Source organism: Aedes albopictus, chromosome 3, assembly GCF_035046485.1.
Source record: "Aedes albopictus strain Foshan chromosome 3, AalbF5, whole genome shotgun sequence".
NCBI classification, from domain to species: domain Eukaryota; kingdom Metazoa; phylum Arthropoda; class Insecta; order Diptera; family Culicidae; genus Aedes; species Aedes albopictus.
Genome location: NC_085138.1, coordinates 365,920,509 through 365,945,206, shown reverse-complemented (window position 1 = coordinate 365,945,206; position 24,698 = coordinate 365,920,509). Strand labels below are relative to the sequence as shown.

Sequence of the window (24,698 nt, the reverse complement as noted above, 5' to 3'; positions counted from 1 at the left end):
AATGTGTTCTAAGCATATTAGAAGAAAAGAAAGAGGTCAAACTGATAGGTCTGAAGCTCTTTGCTTCTTCATACGACACACGACCCACTTTCGGAATAAACTTTACAGTAATATCCCGCCAGGATTTGGGATTATACCTTGTAGCAAAACTGCAAACAAGTAGTTGTTTCAAAACAAACAAACGAGCTAAAGAATCATATCTACAAGAAAAGACATCAGGTTCATCCGAAGATGTAATATCCACACATCCGGGAGTGAGTAGTGAATTCAGCATTTGGCAAACGAAGTTAGTTCACATGAAAATCCTTAGATTTTGCAAGGATTTTGTTCAACCGTCTGGCTTCACTCAGACTGGAAACATTCGTACAAAGGTTTTTCCAGCCGGATCGTTCAGCAGACCGAAGAGCTTTCTGATAGGCCTTGCGAGCCGACCTGAAAGCCTCCGATCCAGCCGAACGTCGTCTGTTTCAACTCTTTCTACATTGTTTCCTGAGCTTCGCCAGATCAGAGTTCCACCAAGGGGCTCATCTTGTGGTCTTCACAGACCGTAGAGGGCAAGCTTCTTCAAAAGCTTCCATAATGAAGGCCGTTGTAGTATCAACGGCATCATCTAAATCACTTGGAGTGTCAACGGATGGTGAGTAACCATGAAATTTGGCTGCAACCAAATCGGTAAAGAAATCCCAGTTGGTTGATCGGGGGTTCCTGAAACGCCAAGTTTGCGAAGGAACATTCACATGTTCAAACAAGATGTAGCGATGGTGATAAAGATTCTTCATCTGACACATGCCAATTGGTCAGCTTGTGACTAATTCTGCTTGAGCAAAGCGTTATGTCTAACACTTCCTCTCTAGCAGATACCATGAAGGTTAGGCGGTTGCCTATGTTAAGTAATCCAAGATCTGTACTACTTAAGTATTCCATCAAACTGGAGCCTCTCAAGTTAATGTCTGACCTGTCCCAGATTATACGGTGAGCATTAGCATTGGTAGTGATCAACAGTTAGCGGAAGGCCTTTTGAAGTGCAGTATGCAATGACTTGCTTGAAAGCATCCGTAGGGGATGGTTCATCATGCGGTAAATAAACCAAATAATAAACGTATTTCCAGTTGAGGTTTCCAACAGGTACATTGATTGAACAGCGTAACAAAAATTAACTTTTGGTCTGTCTCAAGAGCAAACTTATGTGTCTCTGACAGATTTTGGGCCGCTGAATCCAAATCCGGGCTCAGATTTGCTCCAACACGTCACAATTTTGAGCTATACCTCAATTTATAGGACAAAACATGCGATTTTGGGCTTTTTTGACTGCAAGTTATTAAGCATGGAAATATTTTTTTAATCAATCAAAAGGTTAATTAGTCAATCAACATCTAAATTAACGACTTATGCTAAATATTTCGTTTTACCAAATCGAATTTGAAAGTTTTAAGCGATTTATGTTAGGTACGATATTTCCCATACAAGTCACCCTCCAAAATTTACATGCAAGTTTTCATATTTACATAAAATGCTTAAATCTATCAAATTTGATTAGGTAAAACGAATTATTTTGCATGAGTCGTCAATTTGGATGTTAATTAACCAATTAACCTTTTGATTGCTTAAAAAAATATTTCCATGCTTAATGGCTTGCAGTCAAAAAAAAAGCCCAAAATCGCTTATTTTGCTCTATAAACTGAGGTATAGCTCAAAATTGTGACGTGTTGGAGCAAATCTGAGCCCGGATTTGGATTTAGCGACCCAAAATCCGTCGGAGACACATAAGTTTGCTCTTGAGAGAAAAAAATGTTGCGCTGTGTTGTGATAGCACATACATCTCTAGTAGTTAGTTCAGAGATGATTGTGGCAACGATTGCGTTGTTGACAAGCGCACATGCTCGAGGCATGACACGTGAGTTTGCTATTTCGTTTTTACTGAAAGTAGCAAACACCGGATTCTCAAGGTTTCCTAGATAGAAATTCCCCTTACGAAAGTAAGCTTCTTGGACTAACGCCACTTGGGCTGTACCATTTTGCATAAGTCTACAAAGATTGATCGTTGCTGTTCTTTTGTGCTGAAGATTGATCTGAGCTATCCTAACCGTAGCCACTACCCAAACTACGCAAGATTAAACTCTTCGCAACAACAGCACAAACAAGAACAACAACAATAAAGCCAGATTGGTATCTATTTGAGTGCGCCAAAGGCGAGGATGCATAGAATATACTATGTACAACGCATAATGCGAAACCATATAGGTGAAAATTTAAACTAATTAATAAGATCTTCATAATCCCGCCCTTATTCTGCCTCAAGTATGAGATTAAAGAAGGGCAGCTGATTGTCTCGGAGAAACACAAGGTCCACCGCGCTATCGCTCCGGTTAGCACAGTAAGGGCGTAATACTGTGGAGGGTGCCCTGGTACTCCACAGGCTCCGTTTGCGATTAGGTTTTTGTAAGACCCCCCCTAACCATTAAGGTTTGGAAGCAGCAGAGCCTGGTTCTATTGCAAAGGCGTGGAAAACACCTGGAGGCCCGACGACATTTAGATAAATATGCTTGATCGACATGGCGACATGGTGCTCGAAAAGATCACCCTACACAGGCATACCGAGGTTGTAGATGATCTCTCAAGCAACAATTTTGGCTTCCAGAAGGGGCGATCGACCGTAGGTGCTATCCTGTCGGTTACGCTCCAGCGTAAAAGAAGGGGGACACGCTACTGTGCAGTAGTGACACAGTATGTAAGGAACGCGTTCAATATTGCGAGTTAGGCGGCTATTGCCGATGCGCTCCTGCGTCTAGGGATACTCGGGTACCTGTACAAGATTCACGGAAGTTACTTCCAGAATCGAGTACTAGTTTACGACACAGAGGTGGGTCGGAATCGGAAGTGCTTTCACATATCCTCAAGAGTCCCGCAAGGTTCCATCCTGGATCCGGTGTTATAGAAAGTCGTGTACGACGAGGTGTTGAAGTTAGAGTTCCCGGTGGGAGTGAAGATTGTCGGCTTTGCTGAAGACATTACGCTCAAAGTCTACGATAAGATGATCGAAGAAGTGGAGTTGATTATCGACCACTTGATCAGGGTTGTGGAGGCGTGGATGAGATCCAGGAAACTGGAGTTGACTCACTACAAAACTGAGGTGACGGTTATGAACAACCGGCAGTCGAAACAGCAAGTGGTGATCAGTGTAGGCGATTGCACTATCATGCTTGCACATGCGGAGAGGACACAACTCCGGACAATCTTGTCCAGGGAATGTGTAGGGATGAGTTTGGCTGGAACGCCGTTTCAACGGCTATCACCCATATCGTCTGGGAGCTACATAGGAGGTGGCGCGTGGACTCGGAGAATGGCTAGTACAAGAGGTGGTCCAGGGGTTCGGAGTCGGCTTCGTAGATCATACCGGTGCCCTGCAGTCGAAACCGACCCTCACAGCTACTAAGCGGCCGTGGGGAGAACATCCTGGTAGTGTTCGGAGCAGATGGAACGCCCATGTCGTCACGTCCTCCAGTGTGGTTGTTGATACGGCTTACTTGCGGGAAGGTCACATCACTGTGCACGTGGTTTCCGTTCTTGATACTTGCTGTGCAATGAGATGCAGGGAAAACTTGGGGAACTGCTACCATGCTACCTTAGTGGACTCCCCAGCGAATCAACGATGTTCGTTGCTGCAGGCGACGCAGCTAACCTTGAGGGTGCGATGAGTACTAACCTCTCTCTGAAGAAAGGCCTTCTTGGTGGTCCCGACAGACGAAGAGTTTGGCGGCCATGAGAATGTTGTTTAGTGGGTTGGGGAAATGGTACTTAGTCCTGGCTTCTACTTTGGTTATCGCAGACGGTCCCTATCCTCACACTATCTGGACCTCCCTGCTTAGGCGTCTGTTGAACAGATCATCTCCCAATTGCTTAGAAGAGAAAAAAAATATGAAGGCTTGATTTGATTTCCGGTGCAGTTCAAGATCTTCTCTTAAGATGTAGACACTGCCCTAGGGGGAACGTCACGGAAAATAGAAGAGGATGGAAATTTTCAATCAGCGTTCAGAGATCACAATTACCACTGGGTGTGCGATTAACTCAAAACGGTGTAGTTCAAAGCAACCATGTTGATTTTAAAACGATATCTCATTAATTACAAAGAATATCTTCACACTTAAAAATCACATACCGAGCCAATCCTCGCAAAGGCTTCTCTAGCTCTCAGTCAGTGAACGCATCAACCATAGGAGGTTAATTACCTTCCGCACTGTGTTGTCGTTGGTGTTTTGCCGGGAGTCGAAATGAGTAGCCCACGGGGCGATCAGTTGGTGGCACCATGTGAGTCAACAAGTTGTGACAACAGACCCACAAAAAACAACTGTTAGGTTAGGTAGATTCAAATGATTCACATCTCTCAGCAGTCCAATGTCGGTTGATGTCGTTGGCGAGATGTTTTATGGTTGCACCATAAATTAATGATTTGTTTGCGGTGCGGGCAGTCCGAGATCACTTCCCCTCCTCGGAAGAGAAAAAAATAAACGAATGAGGAACAAAAGCGAGCCAATATTTATGATCTCAGTCAGGTTTCGTGCACGGCGAACGACCTTGGCCAAGGGAACAAACCACCGAGCGCTCTATGAATGGCGGAGGAAATTGAACGTGGTATTATGGCCAAGCCAAGTCTTGATGGCGGATAGGATCAGTGTCAATACAAACCGCCCCGGCGAAGATCTAATTGGTCTATCATTGGTGCTTCCGATGATTATAATGGGAATCGTTTCAGCGGAATCGTTAATTCTGTAGCTGATTGTTTCGTGTCATCGGACCACTGACCGACAGCCGGTGGTAAAGGTTTCATTGTTTTCAATATGATTTGATCAAATGCAGCCGAATTCCGGGGTTTGGGGTAATTGGTTTTAAGACCATCGTCGACTTAAAACAATTTACCCGTGGTAATTGGGCGTTACCAACTCAACACGTCTCTATGATGGAAGGCAGGAAACGGAGACCGATTCCAATCAATTCTGAAGCCACTGACTGACTGCCCCCGAGAAAGGATTCTCACCCGGTTTACGCATAGACCAGAACAGGGGCCTCAAAATGTTTCGCAACGAAAACCGACCGCGTCGACTTGGGGCGTGTGGCGGCGAAAACTTGAACGCCTCAGCTTAGACAGTCATGTCGTGGAATCAACTGAACTGCTGAATAACGGTCATATACCGATCAGTCAGTTCTGGTTGACCTTTCACGCCACCAGCATCATTGATCACACGGCAACCCAGCCGACCGCCAGCCACTTGTCAGTGAAGTTTCCTACTCATTGTCACCTCATGAAAGGGCCCTTAAAGCCCTTGAGACCCATTTATGGCTTGGTCGGCACTGCCAAGAGCAATGATATCACCCAACAGCTGAGTGGTCGGCGATATTTGAACACACGCACAGAAAATCAACTCCCATCGACAGTCGGAGCTTGTTATGTGTTATTTAGAGAGGAGACTCCAAATTAAAAATGTGAGTTAATCCCGCTAATAGGAATATTGTGCCAATACTGTAGTTTTGAGAACGATTGCTTATTAATGAGGGTTTATCCGTTGTACGGTGATTTCAAAGTAGTTCCTCGAAATAAGGAGATTGATTTACGAGTTTCGATCTGCTGCGTTGATCATAAATGATCACTCAAACAAGATATCTGGTAATATCAACAAAAACTTATATGACATGCGGATACCTAAAATTAAAAATAATCAAAAATCAGCAAATCCCTGGCAAGTGAAGTGGACTACAGCATACAATTGGGTTCTTTAGGGGTATCAGGATTATCTCATAATCGGATTCTCCGCCCAAAAATTAGTCGAAATCCAAAATTTCATATTTTTTGGAGTCCGGGAACTATTTTTAAAATCCATTTAAAGTTTGTATGGGGAAATTTTTTTGCTCGGGTTGAACTGTCACTTTATCGATTGAACTGTCATTCTAGCCACGAAAATTAAAACGGTTTTGTTAATTTAACCATCAAAACAAAGGTATTGGAATCCAATAAAATCACGTTACACTCAGAAAAATAAGCTCTTTCGATTGAGCTATAGAAAAAAGCAATATTTTATTCACTAAACAACCCAATTCCGGTGGTTTCCATTGTCGTTTATTTTTTTTTTTATTTAGGCGAAGTTGTAAAATTTTCCGTTGAAGTTTTTCTTATTTTTTCAGGATGCTGTTTTTTTTTTGCTTTTTTGCAGACATTTTCAATTCATCGAATAAATTTTTAACATTTCTGTATTTTATTTTTATTTTTGAGCACCGAAGGAAATTGCTAACGATGTTTCAGAATTTTTGATCATAGTGTGGTTTTTTCAGCAAATTTTGGAATTGTTCGAAGAAGTTCCAGGGTTTTTGATGAAAGCTTGAAATTTTCGTTTAGAATTGTCCGTCAAAAAACTCATAATATACGGCAGCTGTCATTTTTTTAAAGAAATGTCATTGTTTTTTGAGAAATTTTCTAGATTTATCCGTACATCAAAGGTTTTGGCAGTATATTTGAAATATAAAACGAAATATGTTTTAGGCATTCCAAGGTGTTGTCAAGGTAGAATTGTCCGGTAGAACCTTTGGTGATTTATATGGTTTGTAAAATTCAAGCATTTTTTTACTTTGATAACAGGTTCGTTGATAAACTTTTCCAGTAAATCTTCACATTTTAGTCGGAATTTCGAAATATTCGAAAGAGTTTAAAGATTATCATCGGTATTTTTCGGGGGAATCATGGAATGTTCTGATAGGTTTAGTGGTCAAGGGGCTACAGTTCTTGATTCGGTGCAGATGTCCCTGGGTTCAATTCTCGGCCCGTCCTATTCCTCTTACTTTGTCTATCCACTTTCTACCTCTCCTCTGCATATGCAACTCATGTATATTGATGTATAATGATGGGTTAATAGTCGTTGCTAGAACCAGAAACGGTTCGATTCTTCTTGGTTCCATTCCTTATAATCTAACAGTTTAAATCAGGGGTGCCCAACCTTTTTGAGGAGGCGACATTCTTTAAGAGCTCGACACTAAAAATAACATGCTCTCACTGTTGTTCGTAGGCACGCTCAGGGAGTGTTGGAAGTGGACATCTAAGGACCGAAGGAGATGGTGAATTGCGAGGAAAGAACGTGGGGTGAGGTGGGTGTTGGATTCAGGTTGGTTTTCGGTTGGTTTATCCGAAAAATAACAACATTCGTGTTTTTTAAGAATTGTCAAAACATCTGGGGCCGAATGTAAATTTTTGATTACAATTGTTCCAGTTTCAGGAATTTAGCTCTACGCAAGAGGAGAATCACTTAGAGAGCAGAGCTGCCAAATATCAGTCATGTCAGGTGACTACTGATTTTGCACCACCGTCACTATCACTGTAGAGTGTAGGCCGATCAATATCAAAACGATAGTGACCGGCAACGACTTGATACTGACCCGCACTCCAGAGCACTATCATAGCAACTGAACTGATATTTTTGCGATGTTAGCCAAAACTCGAAATATTTAGTGACTAACACACGAAACATGTTATTTTGACCACATATCCAAATTTCATCACTTTAAGTGTTTATTTTGATTTTTACACGAATTTTAAAGATGGCCTATCAGTGATATCAACCCGCCATCGCAATCAGTCCAGTTTTGATGGGAAAAGAAAAGTGACGGTTACTCAACAGAGCACACGCTGACTTGGATCGCAGTCAGCCTATCAAAATCGGCAGTTTGCCTACCATTGATAGTGACAGAGAGAAACTTTGATTTCCAGTGATATATCAGAACTACATATTGGTTAAATTTCGGGGTTTTCATCAGAATTTTAGCAAAATTTCAGAATTTCACGGCGACATCATTTTTTGTGTTGGAATTTTTGTTAAATTTCAAGATTCAATTCAATTCAATTTAAGATAAAATTACATTTTTGTCAAAAAATCTTAATTTTCAGATAAATTTTGAAATTTTCCGGCGATTTTTTTTATTTTTTTACGAATTTTTAGAAATTTTCCACAGAATGTTCTGCCAATCCTCAGGATAATTGTTTTTTTTTCATAATCTTTGAGATGAATGAGCCAAAAAATTTTGGCTCATTTCTATGGGTGTATTTTCTGACCACACTACGGTTAAATTTGAGAGCTCTGGGAAGGTGCCAGATGGATGATGGTGAACTTCTCAAGTCGTTTTCATGGGGTATCAATTTTATTTTCTGGTCTGGTTACTTTACTCAATGACGGTTTACCGAGGGTAACCTTACAATTTCCTTAAGGTTTAAGAGTTTTGAACTCAAAAGGTTTTGAACAAATTTCAGAATTGTATTTGTTTTTTTTTTTCAATATGTAAGGATTTCAGCAAACTCAAAAACTCCAGAAAACCCGATTTTTGTCGAAATTTTGAAACTTTCGACGGTGTTTTGAAATATTTCATCTGGTTCTCGATTGAATATTCGACATAAATTTAGTATTTTCTGGTTACATTGAATTCTATGATTTTTCAGTAAGATTTTGCGATATTCAAGTAATAGACAAATTTTAACAATATTTATCTTATGTGCATTGAAAATTTAATTTAAAAAAACATATATCTCGGGAGGAATATGAGAACTATTCGATGAAGCCGAAGAATTTTTGGTGGCATTTATGAATAGGAAAAGAAAAAAAAACACTTTTTATTCTTTTTCTTCTTTTTTCCTTTTCTTTTTCGTGATGTAACGTCTCCACTGGGACAAATCCTGCTTCTCAGCTTAGTATTTTATGAGCACTTTCATTGCTATTAACTAAGAGCTATTTCTGCCAATGATCATTTTGCATGCAAATTTCTTTTACGAAAAGCTCCCGCTCAATACAAACGAATTTACAGCTGTGGCTATGGGGCCCTTTCGACCCACAAAGCATGCTTAATGAATCACGAAACCAAGGGAATTTCCATTACGAAAAGTTCTTAGACCGACCAGGAATCGAACCCGTCTTGCTGGTATGGTATGGTCTTGCTGAATACCCAAGCGCTGACTTCATCGGTTTTATGAGCCATTGATTCACATCTGATTTTTATTTTTTTTTTTCTGAAAAACAACAGAACTAGAAATACTAATGGATCGGGGAATTTCAAAATTTTATGATGTTATTTCCATATTTACGGCGGAATTATAAATATAAAGAGGAATTTGGGATTTTTTTTTATTTTCAAATTTTTCAGGTACAATCTTACGTTTTGTTTGCTGAGAATTTTCGGTGGAGTTTTAATTTTTTAATCACGAATTCTCAGGTTTTCGTACCCAACCCCTGAAAACCTTTTATGAATATGTTCCGACGTTGTTGTACAGAAAATCCTATGAGCGTAGCTAATGTTTTCAAGAATGTTTCTCCTGAACTAGACTATTTCGAAAATAGAATAACAGAGACGAACCAGCCAAGGGCTGAAAGTTTCTTAAATAAAGACAAATCAATCAATCAATCAATCGAAAATAGTTCCTGTTGTGTGGCAGTGTCCATTAGGCCGTCCCTATTTTTGCAAAAGTTGGAAATGTTAAAAGATCAATATTGCAAAACGATCGTTTTAGCTAAAAACAACAATTAGGCCAAAATTTGGAGTCAGTATCTCAATGCTAAGTAACCCTCCACGGGGACTAAAATTCTCAAAAAATATATGTATATGGTTACAAAAAACTTTATTTTTTTCGACGAAAAAAAACCCTTTTGTACTAAAATTCACTATTTAAGGGCCAAAAATGTGCTAAGAATTGCAATATCTTTTTTGTTTTTCAGCTCATTTTTTTGGGTCCTAAAATTGTCGGTTTTAGTAGAATAGGCTAGACACGGATAGAAATGTCGTCTGATTAATATAACTTTTTTGATAGTTCGCCAAAGCTTCGATGATATTCTTGATATAATTATTTAAAATGGTTTTACAACGATTTGATGATTAAAGTAGGCATATTTTTTGTTTGAATCAACAATTTTGAATACCAACCATAATAAAATTAAATCAACCATATATGTCATTACTTTGGCTGCTGTCTACTCAGCCACAAGGATTCATCATGGCGGCGTCAATTAAAAGTAACGACAAAAATGTTTGGAAAGGAAAAAAGTGCTTATTTTGTAAACGTTTCTCTAATATAGAGTAATTTAGTGCAATATTCACATACATAATAAAATATATGTGAATTAGGATACGCCTACATTGTAGAAACGGTAGGTGAGATAAAGTTAAAGTACCCAAAAGAGTGGTTACCTCGAATTTCAATTTTTCATTCCCAAAATGAAATCAAGTTTTGCCCCATTTTGTTTTCAAGTACCTACCGGATCCAAGCACATCTCTAGAAGCATATTTACTTTTCTCTCAAGAAATGGCTTGTTTGTTCATCTGAAGTTCATATGTCAATAAGAAAAAGTGAAAAAAGTGGACTTTGCAACGGATAAAGGGTATCTTTGACGAAGTTATTCTTTCAACAAGATTCTCACATTTTCCTGCTGCCTGCTGTTGAAGTGAGCGTAAGCTTTCGTTAAATAGACTTAACATGTTGCACATACAAAGTACTGTTATTGAAACGTTTGAATTGAAGATTTTCATGATTATGTAAATTAAATAACAGCGATTTTCTGTGTATGCTTAAAGCATCTTAAATCAATCATCCGATATGGTTAGTTCAACTATAAATATTGTTGATGTAACCATATTATGATTGAATCAATCATACTTCTTGTTCTAAAAAATTCTGTTTAATTCAAGCTTCCATTATTCTTCGACCTATTATATTATGCGCAATACAATCTCGAAATAGGATTATATAAAAGTCTGTGCACAAATATGCTTGACTTTATTTTTTTCTCCGTGGAGATTATGGTTTTTTTTTTCGACGACAAAATATAATGTTTTGTGACCCCATACATTTTTTGAGAACTTTAGGCCCCGAGCGGGACCACTTAGCCAAATAATGGTCTGATTGTTTTTTAGCTAAAACGATCGTTTTGCAATATTGAACTGTTACCATTTCAAACTTTTGCCAAAATAGGGACGGCCTAGTGTGAAATGTGAAGAAATATCCTGGTTCAAAGACAGCTGTTCAGTAAACCATACACAATGGCCTAAACAACAATAAATGAGTAACTGATGAAATCGCGTAAGCACAACTTTGATTATTCTTTGCGTCAGTGAACAGTCTAACTTCTGCAAATTGATCGTGACCGAAAACCTTAATATTTGTATTTGTTAATCGTGGACCCAGCACTCTAATGTCATGACTGACTTTGCAGCATCTATTATACTTGTAACTCATAAAAAAATAGAAATAAACATTTGATACCCTCACTCTTGCTCCATATCCCTACTTACATTTTACAACACGCATCCCACTCACGAAATCTCGTTCTCACCTGCTTGCACGTTTTTGGCTTTATTGTCCCATTACATCGTTTCGTTACAGAAACTGGTTGATATATCAAGATACTTAGCGGCTGGTTCTCTCACTCGACTGGACCGCTTGCAATACACATTCAACCCCACCTTCAACAAACAAATTGGTTTTAAACTAACGTTAGAAAAAAAAATTACCGAACATTGAACTATCAAAATCAAAACTTCGGTTCTGATGTAGGGATGTTAGAAATTTTCTGAAGAGGCGCTATTGGACCCTCTTTGGAGAGAACTGCACAATAATTGTGAAAAGTATGTGATTATCTTGTTATTATTTCTTTATTATTTGATTTCATTCAACTATTTATTTTAACTATTGTTTTTATTCTTTCATTTTCTTTTTTTTTTCTACATTTACTGTTTGTTTTTTTTTTATAAACAAAAATTTATTGTTGTTCCATAAACACTGTATTTCTAAGTGAAAACTTGAGCGTTGATTATCACTCTCGAAAAATTTGACATTAATTCTATGAAACAATGGTTCCGTTTTACAAGTACAGTGACCCCACACCGACGAATCACCCTTATTTTGTACACTATTTATGAATCACCATGTTGTTCAAATGAGTGATCCATAAACTGTGGCCACTTTTGCCGATTCATAAATTGTGGGGTCACATATCACCCCTATCCCTTTTATTATCTATCTAACCCGATTCGAATCGCCCCCAAAAGCGGTAAGATTTGTTGTTACCGGTGTTGTAGAAATGATTTCGACATTTGATTTTCCTGCTTCTGTTTTCTTCCACCCAGCTTCCAACGCCGCCGGTCCTGAAGCCTAGTACACAAATCTACTAACGGGAAGGTCATCCTCTGTTCGTTGGACCGGTGGTAACCAACTACCACGTGTCGGCCCATGATTGTCGTGCCGCCACGTTTGTCAAAGGGCGCTCCTTCGTACGGAGAAGAAAAAAAGTTTTGATTTTCCATATAAATATTTGGCTCACCGGGCAGAACATTGTCATTGCTTCAGTTAACTTTAATTCGACTAAATCGGTTCGTCGCACGCATCGACAGTGCAAGTTCGCAGCAACATAATGGCGTTTAAGGTGAGCCGTCTGTGTGTGATCGCAGTGTTTGGCCGTTTATTTTGGGCGGATTAGAAAGAAGTTTCGGAAATGAAGAGAAGAGATTGAACATTTTGTATAAGGTGTAAGAACTGACTGATGTTGTGCAATGTTTGAAGCCTGTGAATAAGTGAAAACATGAATACAGTGACTATGAAAAAATCAAGAGTGAACCATTTTTTAAGGAACAAAATAAATGAAAAAGACAAACCATCAAAATATTACTTTGTGAATAAAAATGTGAAACAAGAAGAAGTGGTGCAAGAGACAGCTTTGGATTTTAATTTTACCATAAAAAGTTAAAACTTCTGTCTACTGGGAAGATGTTAATTATATGTTGAGTCCTAATCGAACAGACTGCAGTTATCAATTCAACTACTTATAAAATATGAAACTTGTCATTTTTTTTTTTCATTTAGTTTTGTGCAGTTGTAAAAGTTTTTTACCAAAAAACCTGAAGAAAATCTTCGCTTGAACTCTGATGGATCTCCAAAACTCTATGGAATTTAATATAAAAACGTTCCTGCTAGAAATTTGTGCTAATTTCTGTCGAGGATTCCTGAAAATATTTTGAATTTCAGGAATATTTTTGTTGATTTCTGCCGGATGTTTTTGAAAAAAAAAATCCAAGAAATTCTAAACAGAATTCCAGGAATTTTCATCGGAGTTTTGAAGATTTTTTTGGAATTCAAGGGTTTGGTTTTACATAGCCAACAAGGTCGAAGATGAACCAGCCCCTGGATGAAAATCTTGATAATAAAGATAATAATAATACAAATCCAACAAGGATGTTTTTGAATGTATTACTTCAGAAAAATGTAGTTAGGCTCTTAAGATGTTTTCCTGTATTAAAGATGTGGTGAACTAGTCAGACTCTAGACGAAATTCATAAATTTCTTGAGACAATTTCAGAGGAAATTTCTGAAGAAAAAACTTGTTTTTTGTAAAAATCGACAAATTTCCGGCACAGATTTTCCACAAATTTCACAACAAATTTCCATGAAAAGCTAAGTTAGAAATTTAATCAGAAACTCATCGTGGATTTTGCTTAATTTTCTTAAAAATTTCCATTAGAATTTCCGGTCAAAACTAAATAATATTCATAGTTCCATCCCGGGCTTCACCTCTGTAATGACGATCAGAACGTAATATTGGATTGATTGATATAAGAGATAAATATCTGAAAAATGTTCCAAGAACATCTGAACAATATCAAAATTTGATATTTCAAGCAGGGTTCCTGATTTCCACTTTTCATCTTCTTCCACATTCGAAGACAGTCAGCAGCGAACGGATGTCGCTTCAGTTTGTGTGTTGGCTTGTCAGCGACGACAGCAAACTCCGGCGAACGGCGAGAAGCCACACTTGGAAATTACTCATTCGTCCACATTAGCATCGCAAGCGATCGAGCGGTGATGCGATTTGTGAGTGATACGAGTGATATTGTGCATACGAATTTTTGATGTTTTCAAACATGTTTATTATTTTCTTTGCTAATATAGCATTTCAACAACAATACACTAAAAGTGTATGCATTACATGCAGAAATTCTCTTCTAGTTAGGATAATAGCCGCTTCGATCACTCACCAGCATTCTTCGCCACTCGCCATTCATTCATTCGCTTGCGATCCAAACTGCGACGAACGGCACCGAATATCCAATATCCATGTCTAGCAAGTTGCGCATCGCTTCCCACTAGTGATGGGGTTGCGTGTTTGATCACGACAATCCGTTTGCTGCATCTTTCTCGATTCGCTTCAGCAAAGAGGAGTGAATATGGATGGAGTGAGGCGAATAATCCGATCCTTGATTTCAAGATCAAACGGATAGCTCGCTGCTATTGATTAGATCTTACAAGGTCTAAATACGATCTGGTTAAGTTGTTCCAGGAGTAAATTTCAGATATTAGTTTTAGATCTTTTATCTCTTATATCAATCAAACCAATATCACATTTTGATCTCAATATCAGAATATGGTATTTTTGAGCTTTTTCTCTACCCCGGATAATATTTCACCAGAAGTTTTGTTGAAAATTCTTCTAAGAAGTTGCCTGAAACTTTCCAAACAGTTGTGTTAGAACTTTAGCAGTTCTTGTAATAGTGCAGCAGGATTCCGCAAGAAAGACTTTAAGCATTAGACTACCAATTTAACTAGAAATTTCTCGGAAATTTATTGTATTAATTCTTGTTGTAATTTCCTTCAATTTCCACCCCTTTTTTTTGCAGATGGTTGTACTCTTCGCCGCCCTGGCCTGTGCCAGAGCAGCCTTCCTTGAAGCTGATCACCACCACACGGCTCACTACTCGCCGGCCTCAGCCGTCAGCTACAGCTCGTTCACCCGCAGCGAACCAGCCAAGCTGACCAAAACTCTGGCCTACGCTGAACCTGAGGTCCACTACGTTGCTCCAGTGACCAAGACCGTGGCGTATGCTGAACCCGCTGTCCACTATGCTGCTCCGGTCGCCAAAACCCTGACCTACGCCCAACCTGCCGTCCACTACGCTCAACCCGAGGTTCACTATGCCCAACCAGCTGTCCACTATGCCGCCCCGGTAGCTAAGACTCTGACGACGTATGCCGAGCCTGCTGTCCACTATGCTGCCCCAGTTGCCAAGACCCTGGCCTACGCTCAGCCTGCTGTCACCTATGCCGCCCCAGTTGCCAAGACTCTGACCACCTACGCCCAGCCAGCTGTGCACTACTCGGCTCCAGCCACGACCCACTCTGTAGCCGTAGCCCACCCCTCGGTACAATACGTCCACGAACCAACTTACGCTAAAACCGTAGTCGCACAGCCAACCACGTACGCCAAGTCTTTCGTGCACCACTCAACTCCAGTCACCTACGCCGCTCCAGTTACCAAAACCCTCGTAGCTCAACCGGTTCTGGCCAAGACCGTCGTGTCCGAACCTGTGTACACCAAGACCCTGGTTCAGCAGCCAACCTACGTGAAGACCCTTGCCGCTCAGCCAGTGTACGCTCATGCCGCGCCCGTCTACGCTCACGCTGCCCCGGTCGTTGCCGCCAAAACGCTGACCTATGCCGCTCCGGAAGCCCAAGTTTCACACGTGAGCTTCCAGGATGCCAGCTCTCACTACGCTTGGTAAACAGCCAGCCAGCCGGTTGTGAGACGACAGCTTTCCCACGAAAAATACTCAGGAAGACAGAGGAAACCGAAGTCATCGATGGTGCAACCGACCCGCCGAATATGTTGAACCATTTTGTTGAATATATCTATAATTGCTAATCAAATGGAATTGAGTTTTATTCACCGTCATACTTACCTTACCGGACAGACTAAGGCCTGAGTGTCCTCTACTGTGCGTTGGAGTCGTCTCCATTCAGCTCGGTTCATGGCTGTGCAGCTCCAGTTCCGCACTCTGCGAAGGGCCCGCAGATCGTCCTCCACTTGATCGACCCACCTAGATCGCTGGGCACCTCATCTTCTTGTACCCGGTCGGATGACTCTCGAGAACCATTTTAGTCGGGTTGCTATCCGATGTCCTGATGACGTGACCCGTCCACCGTAGCCTCCCGATTTTCGCGGTATGGACGATGGTTGGTTCTCTCAGCAGCTGATGCAGCTCGTGGTTCATTCGCCCTTTCTCCAAGTTCCGCCTTCCATCTGCACTCCGCCGTAGATGGTACGCAACACCTTCCGTTCGAAAACTCCAAGGGCGCGTTGGTCCTCTGCATGTAGGGTCCATGTTTCGTGCCCATAGAGGACTACCAGTTTAATCAGTGTTGTGTAGATAGTAAACTTCGTGTTACGGCGAACTTTATTCGATCGTAGAGTTTTGCGGAGTCCAAAGGAAGCCCGATTTCCTGCCACAATGCGTCTCTGAATTTCTCTACGAGTGTCGTTGTCGGCGGTTACCAGTGAGCCCAGGTACACGAATTCTTCAACCGCCTCGATTTCATCACCGTCGATAGAATTTCGGGGTGGTGGGCGCGGTGATTCCTCCCTGGCGCCCTTTGCCATCATGTACTTTGTCTTCGACACATTAATGACTAATTCGATCCGCCTTGCTTCACTCTTTAGTTGAATGAACATTTCCGCCCAGCACCTGAACGGACTTCGTGAAAATCGTTCCACTCGTGTTAATCCCCGCTCTCCTTATTACACCTTCTAAGGCGATGTTGAATAGCAAGCACGAAAGACCATCACCTTGCCGTAACTCTCTGCGAGATTCGAAGGGACTCGAGAGTGTCCTACATAATCGAACTACTCACATCACTTGATCCATCGTCGCTTTGATCAATCGTATCAGTTTATCCGGGAATCCGTATTCGTGCATAATTTTGCTATGTGTAGTTGGTATCGATCGAATGTATCATACGTCGCGACGATTTAAAATCGATGAACAAGTGATGTGTGGGCGCGTTGTATTCGCGGCATTTCTGAAACACCTGGCGCATGACGAACATCTGGTCCGTTGTAGCGCGTTCACCCATGAATCCAGCCTGATATTGCACCACGAACTCCCTTGCAATCGGTGATAGACAGCGGTATAAAACTATCCCGCGATAGTTCCCGCAATCCAACTTGTCGCCCTTTTTGTAGATGAAACACGCGATACCTTCCATCCATTCCTCCGGTAATACTTTTTTTTTTATCTGTTTAAACGAGATTTTTAGCCCTAGGCTAGTTCATCTCGGGACCCACGCTTTACTTCCCTTCCTCAGGTCCTCAGCGTGATAGTCAAGTGTTCTAACCATCACACCAGGTCCGCTCCACTCCGGTAATACTTCCCCCTCACAAATCTTGGTTATGACCCAGTGTAATGCTCTCACCAGTGCTTCTTTGTCGTATTGTAGAAGCTCGCTTGGTAGTTGATCTGCTCCAGCGGCTTTGTTTTTTTTTTCAACCGACCAACTTCCTCCTCAATCTCTTGGATATAAGGGGCCGAAAATCTTTCATCCTATGCACATACTCCTAGATCTGTTACCACGCCACCCTCGGTGCTTGCAACGTCGCCATTGAGGAGCTCATTGTAATGCTGCGCCACCTCTTGGCCACCTAACGCTCCCCAGCTAACACAAAGTCTTATATGATGATGAATAGGATGTTAACGTGGAGGCCATATGCGGACATGCTTCCATGCATGTAAAGTGTGCGTATATCGCCTCCACTTTCGCATCCTATTCAACATCATATGCGATCGTGTGTTGACTTGGTCGCTCGTGAGAAGATTCCCGTGATGATGTTGGAATGACGTGATTAACCTATTCAGCAAGACCATTGTGAAGGTGCCTGTGTGTCTTACCGGTATTTTTCTTTGGCTTCCTTTGGATAATTTCATAATATTTAGCAGAATTGCTTCCGAATTTCCTATTTCAATTTTATCAGAAATCATCTTCGGAAGTTTCCAACAGAAATTGCTCGAATGATTATTTTAGAAAACAATTGAAGGGTTTCTTTAAAATAAACCTCCATTGATTCCTTTAGAAAACTCTCCAGAGATTTCTTTGGAAATTCCTCCTGTGATTTCTTTAGAAAGTCTTCCACACAAGCTTTTAGAAATTCTGCGAGGGATTCCTTCAGAAATATCTCTAAGAATTCCTTTACGAACTATTCCAAAGATTTTTTTTATAAAATCCACAGAATTATTCATGAATTCCTATGAAGTTCTAAGAACTTCAGAAATAAAAAAATAGGAACTTTTAAATAAAACTTGCCATTGATTCTTCCGAAAAAGTTCCATGGATGCTTTCGAAAAATCGTTCTGGTATTTTATTTATAAAATTTTCTACGGATTTCATCATAAAGTTCTCTAAGGGCTGTTCTATAAAATCATCCATGCATTGCTAGAGAAATTCCTCCAGAGTTTCATGAGATTGCTCCGAAATTGCTCCATGGGTTTATTTAAGAAATCTCCACTAAGAGCCCTCAGTAACTTCTTCCAGCATTTAATTTTTTTGTTTTTTTTATAAACAGTTGTGTATTGCTTCACAAACAGAATGCCTTCCACAGTTTCTCCCAAACAATCTTCCAGGGTTCCCTTCAGAAATTTATCCAGAGAAAATCTTCTATGGAGTCCTTCCAAAATTGCACTCTGAATACACAGCGTAACAAAAATAACTTTTTATCTGTCTCAAGAGCAAACTTATGTGTCTCCGAAGGATTTTGGGCTACTGAATCCGAATCCGGGCTCAGATTTGCTCTAACACGTCACAATTTTGAGCTATACCTCAATTTATAGGGCAAAATATGCGATTTTGGGCTTTTTTAACTGCAAGCCATTAAGCAAAGAAATATTTTTTTAAGCAATCAAAAGGTTAATTGGTCAATTAACATCTAAATCAACGACTCATGCATAATATTTCGTTTTACCTAATCGAATTTGATAGTTTTAAGCGATTTATGATAGGTACGATATTTCCCATACAAGTCATCCTCCAAAAGTTGCATGCAAGTTTTCATACTGACATAAAATGCTTAAATCTATCAAATTTGATTGGGTTAAACGAAATATTTTGCATGAGTCGTTAATTTAGATGTTAATTGACCAATTAACCTTTTGATTGCTTTAAAAAAATATTTCCAAGCTTAATGGCTTGCAGTCATAAAAGCCCAAAATCGCATATTTTGCCCTATAAATTGAGGTATAGCTCAAAATTGTGACGTGTTAGAGCAAATCTGAGCCCGGATTCGGATTCAGTAGCCCAAAGTCCTTCGGAGACACATAAGTTTGCTCTTGAGACAAAAAAAAGTTGCGCTCTGATATCGTCAGAATTTCCTTCAGGAATTCTTTAATAAAATCCTTAAATCATTCTTTCATAAATTCTTTCAGGGAATCTTTTAGAAATTTCTCCAGAGCTTCCTTCAAATATGCTCTTTAGAATTCCTTCAAAAATTCCTCCAAGAATTCATTTAGGAAGTTTTCCTTTGATTCCTTCTGAAACTTCTGCTTGAATTACTTCAGAAATCATTGCCCTTTAGAGGATCATTTTGAAGGAATCGGAAGTTTCCTAAAGCATTTCTTCATAATGTTCTCCAAGGATCCACAAACTGTAAATTTCTTTATTATTAGTATTATCAGTCCTAGGCAGATACAGTTCCGGATTCAGAAGTTCTTTCAAAGATAGTATCGCCTTTTTTTCTCCCCAACGATTTCTTTTCAGAACATTTTCCTGGTATTTCTTTACGAACTGCTCTACAGATTTCCTCGGAAATTTCTACAGGAATTCCATTGGAAATCTTCGCAGAAACGTGCCCAGCAAATGCTTTAAGATTAAGGCTTAAAAATTCTTCCAAGAATTCCTGAAAGCATTATTTCATTATTATTTTCAATGATTCGAGTAGGAATTTTTCCAGAGATTTCCGCAGAAATTCATACAATGATTCTTTCAGGAATTCCAGTAGAATAACTCCGGTTATTTTCCCTGAAATTCCTCCAGCATTTTCTCCAAGCATACATCTAGGAAGTTTTCCACGAAATCAAATTTCTCAAAAAATGTGTTCACTGAACATCTACAGTAATTCCATTGGAAATTTCTCAAGGGATTTTTCGGATCCCTCCTGGAATTTTAAAGAAAACCCCCCTGGTAGTATATTGAATGATTTCTTCAGGAGTTCTTCTAAAGTTTCTCAATTAATTCCTTCAGAAATTCCGTCTGCAATTCTTATAGTGATTCCTTTATAGATTCCATCTGAACTATTTTCAAGCAGCTCTAAGGAAATGTCTCCATGAACTCGTTAGTATAAGTATTTTAAGGATTCCATGAGAAATTTTAGCACGAGATTGCTACATGGTTTTATTTTCCTTATGTTTTTGAAAATCCTTCGGAATTCTTTACAAAATTGTGTCTGTGATTCCGTCAGAAATTTCTCCTGGGATTCCTTCAAAATCTCTTCCAGAGATTTTTCGAAAGTTTTTTTTTTCAGAAATTATTTACACAAAAAAATACTGCAAAAACTAATGATTTTTTAAAGGAATCCCTCTAGAATTCTCTGAAGAAATCCATGAAAGAACTCCAGAAGGTTCCTAAAAGAAATCCTAAAAAAAAGGTAATTCCTTAAAGAATTGAATGGAAAAATTCTGCAGGAATTCTTTATATAACTCCAAGTAATATCTCCTAGAGGAAATTCTTAAAAAAAAATCTGGAGGAATTTGTTAAGACATTGCTGACGAAAATCCTTAAAGAACTTCTGGAAAAGTTTCCGAGTTTCTCAGTAGTGATTTCTAGCGGACATCCTTGAGGAACTTCCGATGAAACCCTTGGTGTAGTTTTGAGGCATCACTGGAAGAACTCCTGGAGGTACCTCAGGAGAAATGCTTAGAAGAATTTTACGTACACTTATACAAAATTTGAGAGAAAGTTCTGCTGATTCTTTTTGAGCCAGGGGAATTCTTCAAGGAATCATTGAGAAAAAGTTGAAAGTAAAGAAATTTTCGATAAAATTTCGATAGGAATACCTGGGAAAACTGAAAACCCTCTCCAGGTACTTCTAGAACTATTTCTTGAAAACATCATTGAGGTGTACCAAATAATAAAGCTAAAACATCCTGAAGAAAGGCTTGAATAAGTCCTAGAATGAATTTTAAAGCAGTCTTTGTAGGAATATTGTTACCCGGGCAAAACTCGCGGTAATACTACAGCAGCAAGTGACCCTTAGAGCTGTGTCTCAAGGTCGGCTTACTACTGGGCAATCGGAGGGGCCTCGCGACCAGCGTGCAGAGTACTGTCCCCTTTCTTGGGTTAGGGGAAAAGTATGCAAAATTTGAAAGGGAAACTATTGGTGTTTATTGAAAATCTATTGGCCTAAATGGTGTGGGTGTAATTTATTAAAGAACTATTGTGGTTTATACGGTAGAGTGGGTAGTTTTATTATGGGTTTTGGGGACGTACCGGTACTGCTACTGTTGGTGATGCTCTGTCTGGTGTCTTGGTCGGTGGACGAGCGCTCGCCGATGCTGCTGCGGGCTGGACGGCCTGTCCGCCGGCGAATTTACGGCTTGGGGTGGTGGAATGGTGGTCGGAAAATGGCTGTTGGATCTGTAGTAGATCGGCTTGACGGAATGGTGCGATCTACGTGTCTCGCTGGCGTCTTCCCTCCTTGACGGACATCGACAGAGCCCAGGACAAGGCCGGTGAGACTCTGCCGAGAGGGGTCCTCTTTTACGGTTAGGGCACCCTTAGGGGTCCCGAGGTATCACTCCTTAACTATTATGTCTTCGCAAGACCAGAGCGGGTTTACTCGTTTACGGTTAGGCGTAGTGGCCAGCAAGGGACCACTAGGCCGAGTCGTGTGCTTCACCAACCCTAAAGGTTGGCGTACAAAATGGCGGTGGTGTACCTTAAGGTACCACAAAAGGTCCTGTGAGGGCAACGGGTATAAAATTTAGCAAAAAGGCCGTACTATACTAAACTAGTCTTCAGGTTTAACTAGTTTTAAGAAAAGTTATCACTGTATCACACTATGGAGCATAGTTAAATCCTTGAGAAAGGCACAATATAGTGACCGAAACGTCGGATGAAGACTTAACAATCCGTTTTTGAGTTTTCTTCCAAGACTGAAAGCCATAACCTCAAAACATAAGATCAACAGTCGATTCCTTAAGAAAGTTATCACTGTAGTTCTCTAATCATACCTTATTAAACAGTAGCGAATCACCCGTATCGTTTCACCACTCACTTTTCAAACTTCTAGGGACACTTTTATTTAACTTTTTTTTAACGATCCGAAGCACACGAACGCCAGATACTTTATGAGGAATCACGGGTCCTTGTGGGTCAATTTCTGCCTTTTCCTCTTTCAGAGACGACTATTGTTGCCACCCCCTTTTATCCTGCGGTCTACGCCCGCCTCATAATGTTGTTCTCCCACTATGTCTCAGGCAACATGTCTTCTACTTGTCCCCACTCTATATACCGTTGTATTGTTCTAACAATTTGAAATTTGAAACTATCTAACATCTAACCCTACTCACAAACATACAATTTTTTGCCCGTGTAGCTGCCAGCTTAGAATAGCACTACGGACCACCTGTTCCGGGGGTTAAAGTCCACCAAACAGGTAACCCCAATCTTGCTGAGGGATGAATGGTTGAGGGGGTTTAAAAGATGCTCGATCTTTAACGGAGCCCGTAGCGTGGGTAGATCGCCTTTTTGAGTTGCGTTGCGGTGATAGATTTACCAAACCGAAATCAAGTGTCGTCCTATTTTTTAAATTTTGGAATATGTGTTCTGGTAATTCAAGGAATCATACTATTTAGTCCTTACTACTAGTGATTTGGTGACTTTCAGCTTTTGAATAAAACTGAGTTTACCAACTTTACTTTGCATATGATGATGATGATGATATTGTTCTACCATCTATTGTAGCAAGGCAGCTGCCTATAGCACTGGAATAATCTGAAAAGCGATTTGATCAAGATTGTGTTGTTGTTAGTGGTCAGTCATTCTCCTGTATGAAGGGCCAAAAAGGGTTGTGCGGACCCGCAAGCAGAGACACTTGCGCGAAACCCGCGTCAGGGGAAAAGAATCTCCTTCCAGAAGAAAGTTCTCACGAACAACTGCAAAATCAAGCCCTCGATTGACAGAATACTCCCAATAGATGGGGTCGAAGAGCCCGCCCTCAATCCACGAAATGTTAACAACAAGGAGGAGGCAGTTCCAAGCTCCTGTCCAAATCGCTTCAATCGGGTGCCCTGATGGTCCTTCCCTTTCCGAATACATATATGATGAGATATGTATAATACATTGTATATGTAATGTGTGTGAGTGTGTGTTGTGTATGTTTTGTTATACATTTGTATGAAAAACAATCATAATCAAGATTAATAAGCATTTATTAAATATACGATACATTTACCTGATTACTCCTGAAATAAAATGTGGATTAGTAACAAAGCATTAAAAAAGCACATCAAATCTCGATCCTGGAATGTCTGCTTACCACAGATCGGCCACATTAGGCATGAAAACATTAACAAGATCGAAATTTGATGTGGTGGTAGATCTTACGCCGCAACGCACCATTCTAAGGTGATCTACCCACGTTACGGGGCATTTACCAACTTTACTTTGCATATAGTTAAAAACCGGGTCCTAAACTTCCTACTGGGGAGAATTTAGCAGTAAAACAAGGGTGATGCTAGGTTTCCGATGCATGGCCAATATCAGTACTCTTGTTTTGTTTTCTAAGGAAACAAAACAAAAACTGTATCAAAATCAATACTTTATTGCCCCTCAATGGCAATTGAGTAATGCGACATGCACTACACTAAGGATACGGGTAATGTCACAATAGATCTAAAAACTGGTCGCAGTGACAAACCCGAACAGGAATAAAAAAAAAAACCCAACACCTAATAACCTAAGAAACGTAACAGTATACAAAATAAACAAATAGTACATATTAAAAACATAAAATATTGTAACACACGGTTACAATACATGGAGGTATTTTTGGAGAAATTCCTCACACCTTGAAAAACTTTATAGAAGAATCTCTGAACAATTTTCTATTTTAATTTCTGGAGAAATGACAAGGACTTATTCGTGGGAGAATTTAAGAAGAAATGCCTAAGGAAATCTATGGAGTAGTTCTTGATGGTATCCCAGGAAAACACATGGAGAAAACTAGAAAGAACCTCTGCAGGATTTCCAGCAGCAAGATTTTCTGATAAAATTCCTGAAAAAAAACTTGAAGACAACCATAGAAGAATTTTGGCAAGAATCTCTTAAAGAATCTACGAATGGATTCCTGCAAAAATCTCTGCCGTAATTCCTACTGGAGATTCCTGCTGCAAGAGAATGTAAAGATATTTCTACCAGAACAACGGTTTTTAAGGAATCTTCGAAGAAACACCTGAGGGTATACCTTGGGAAATCCCTAGAGGATTTCCAACAAGAATTTTTTAACTAGCCTTGAAGAGGATTTGAGATCTTGAGCGTGAGCTTGCTTGAACTTGATTGACCGCCCGTAGATGCTACTCCAGTATTGCCAGACCAGGTACGCTCACACAAGGAATCAATGAGATATCTGCCGGGGATTAGCAGGCATCTTCAGTGTGTGACCGTTGGTGGTCGTCTATCTTAGGCGACAATGACGCCTGCCACGTCAATGTGGGGAAGGGTAAGGAAGTGATGATTGCAATCATTTGTATCCACATCTGACCGAATATACCTCTGCGTCTGCACAAACTCATGCAGATCCCAAGCAACACACTTGGACATTAATAAGTTCCTGTAATTTATATGCAACTATATTGAAAGTTATGCCATTTGAACC

General features: G+C 40.0%; 1 protein-coding gene across 1 annotated transcript; it reads left to right on the top strand.

Moving 5' to 3' along the window:
* Positions 1-12,038: 12,038 nt before the first annotated feature.
* Positions 12,039-15,698, top strand: LOC109433671 (cuticle protein). Its single transcript, XM_019710125.3, has 2 exons — positions 12,039-12,437; positions 14,683-15,698. The coding sequence occupies exons 1-2, from the start codon at positions 12,426-12,428 to the stop codon at positions 15,562-15,564; spliced, it is 894 nt and encodes a 297-aa protein (XP_019565670.2). The 5' UTR covers positions 12,039-12,425; the 3' UTR covers positions 15,565-15,698.
* Positions 15,699-24,698: the final 9,000 nt, after the last annotated feature.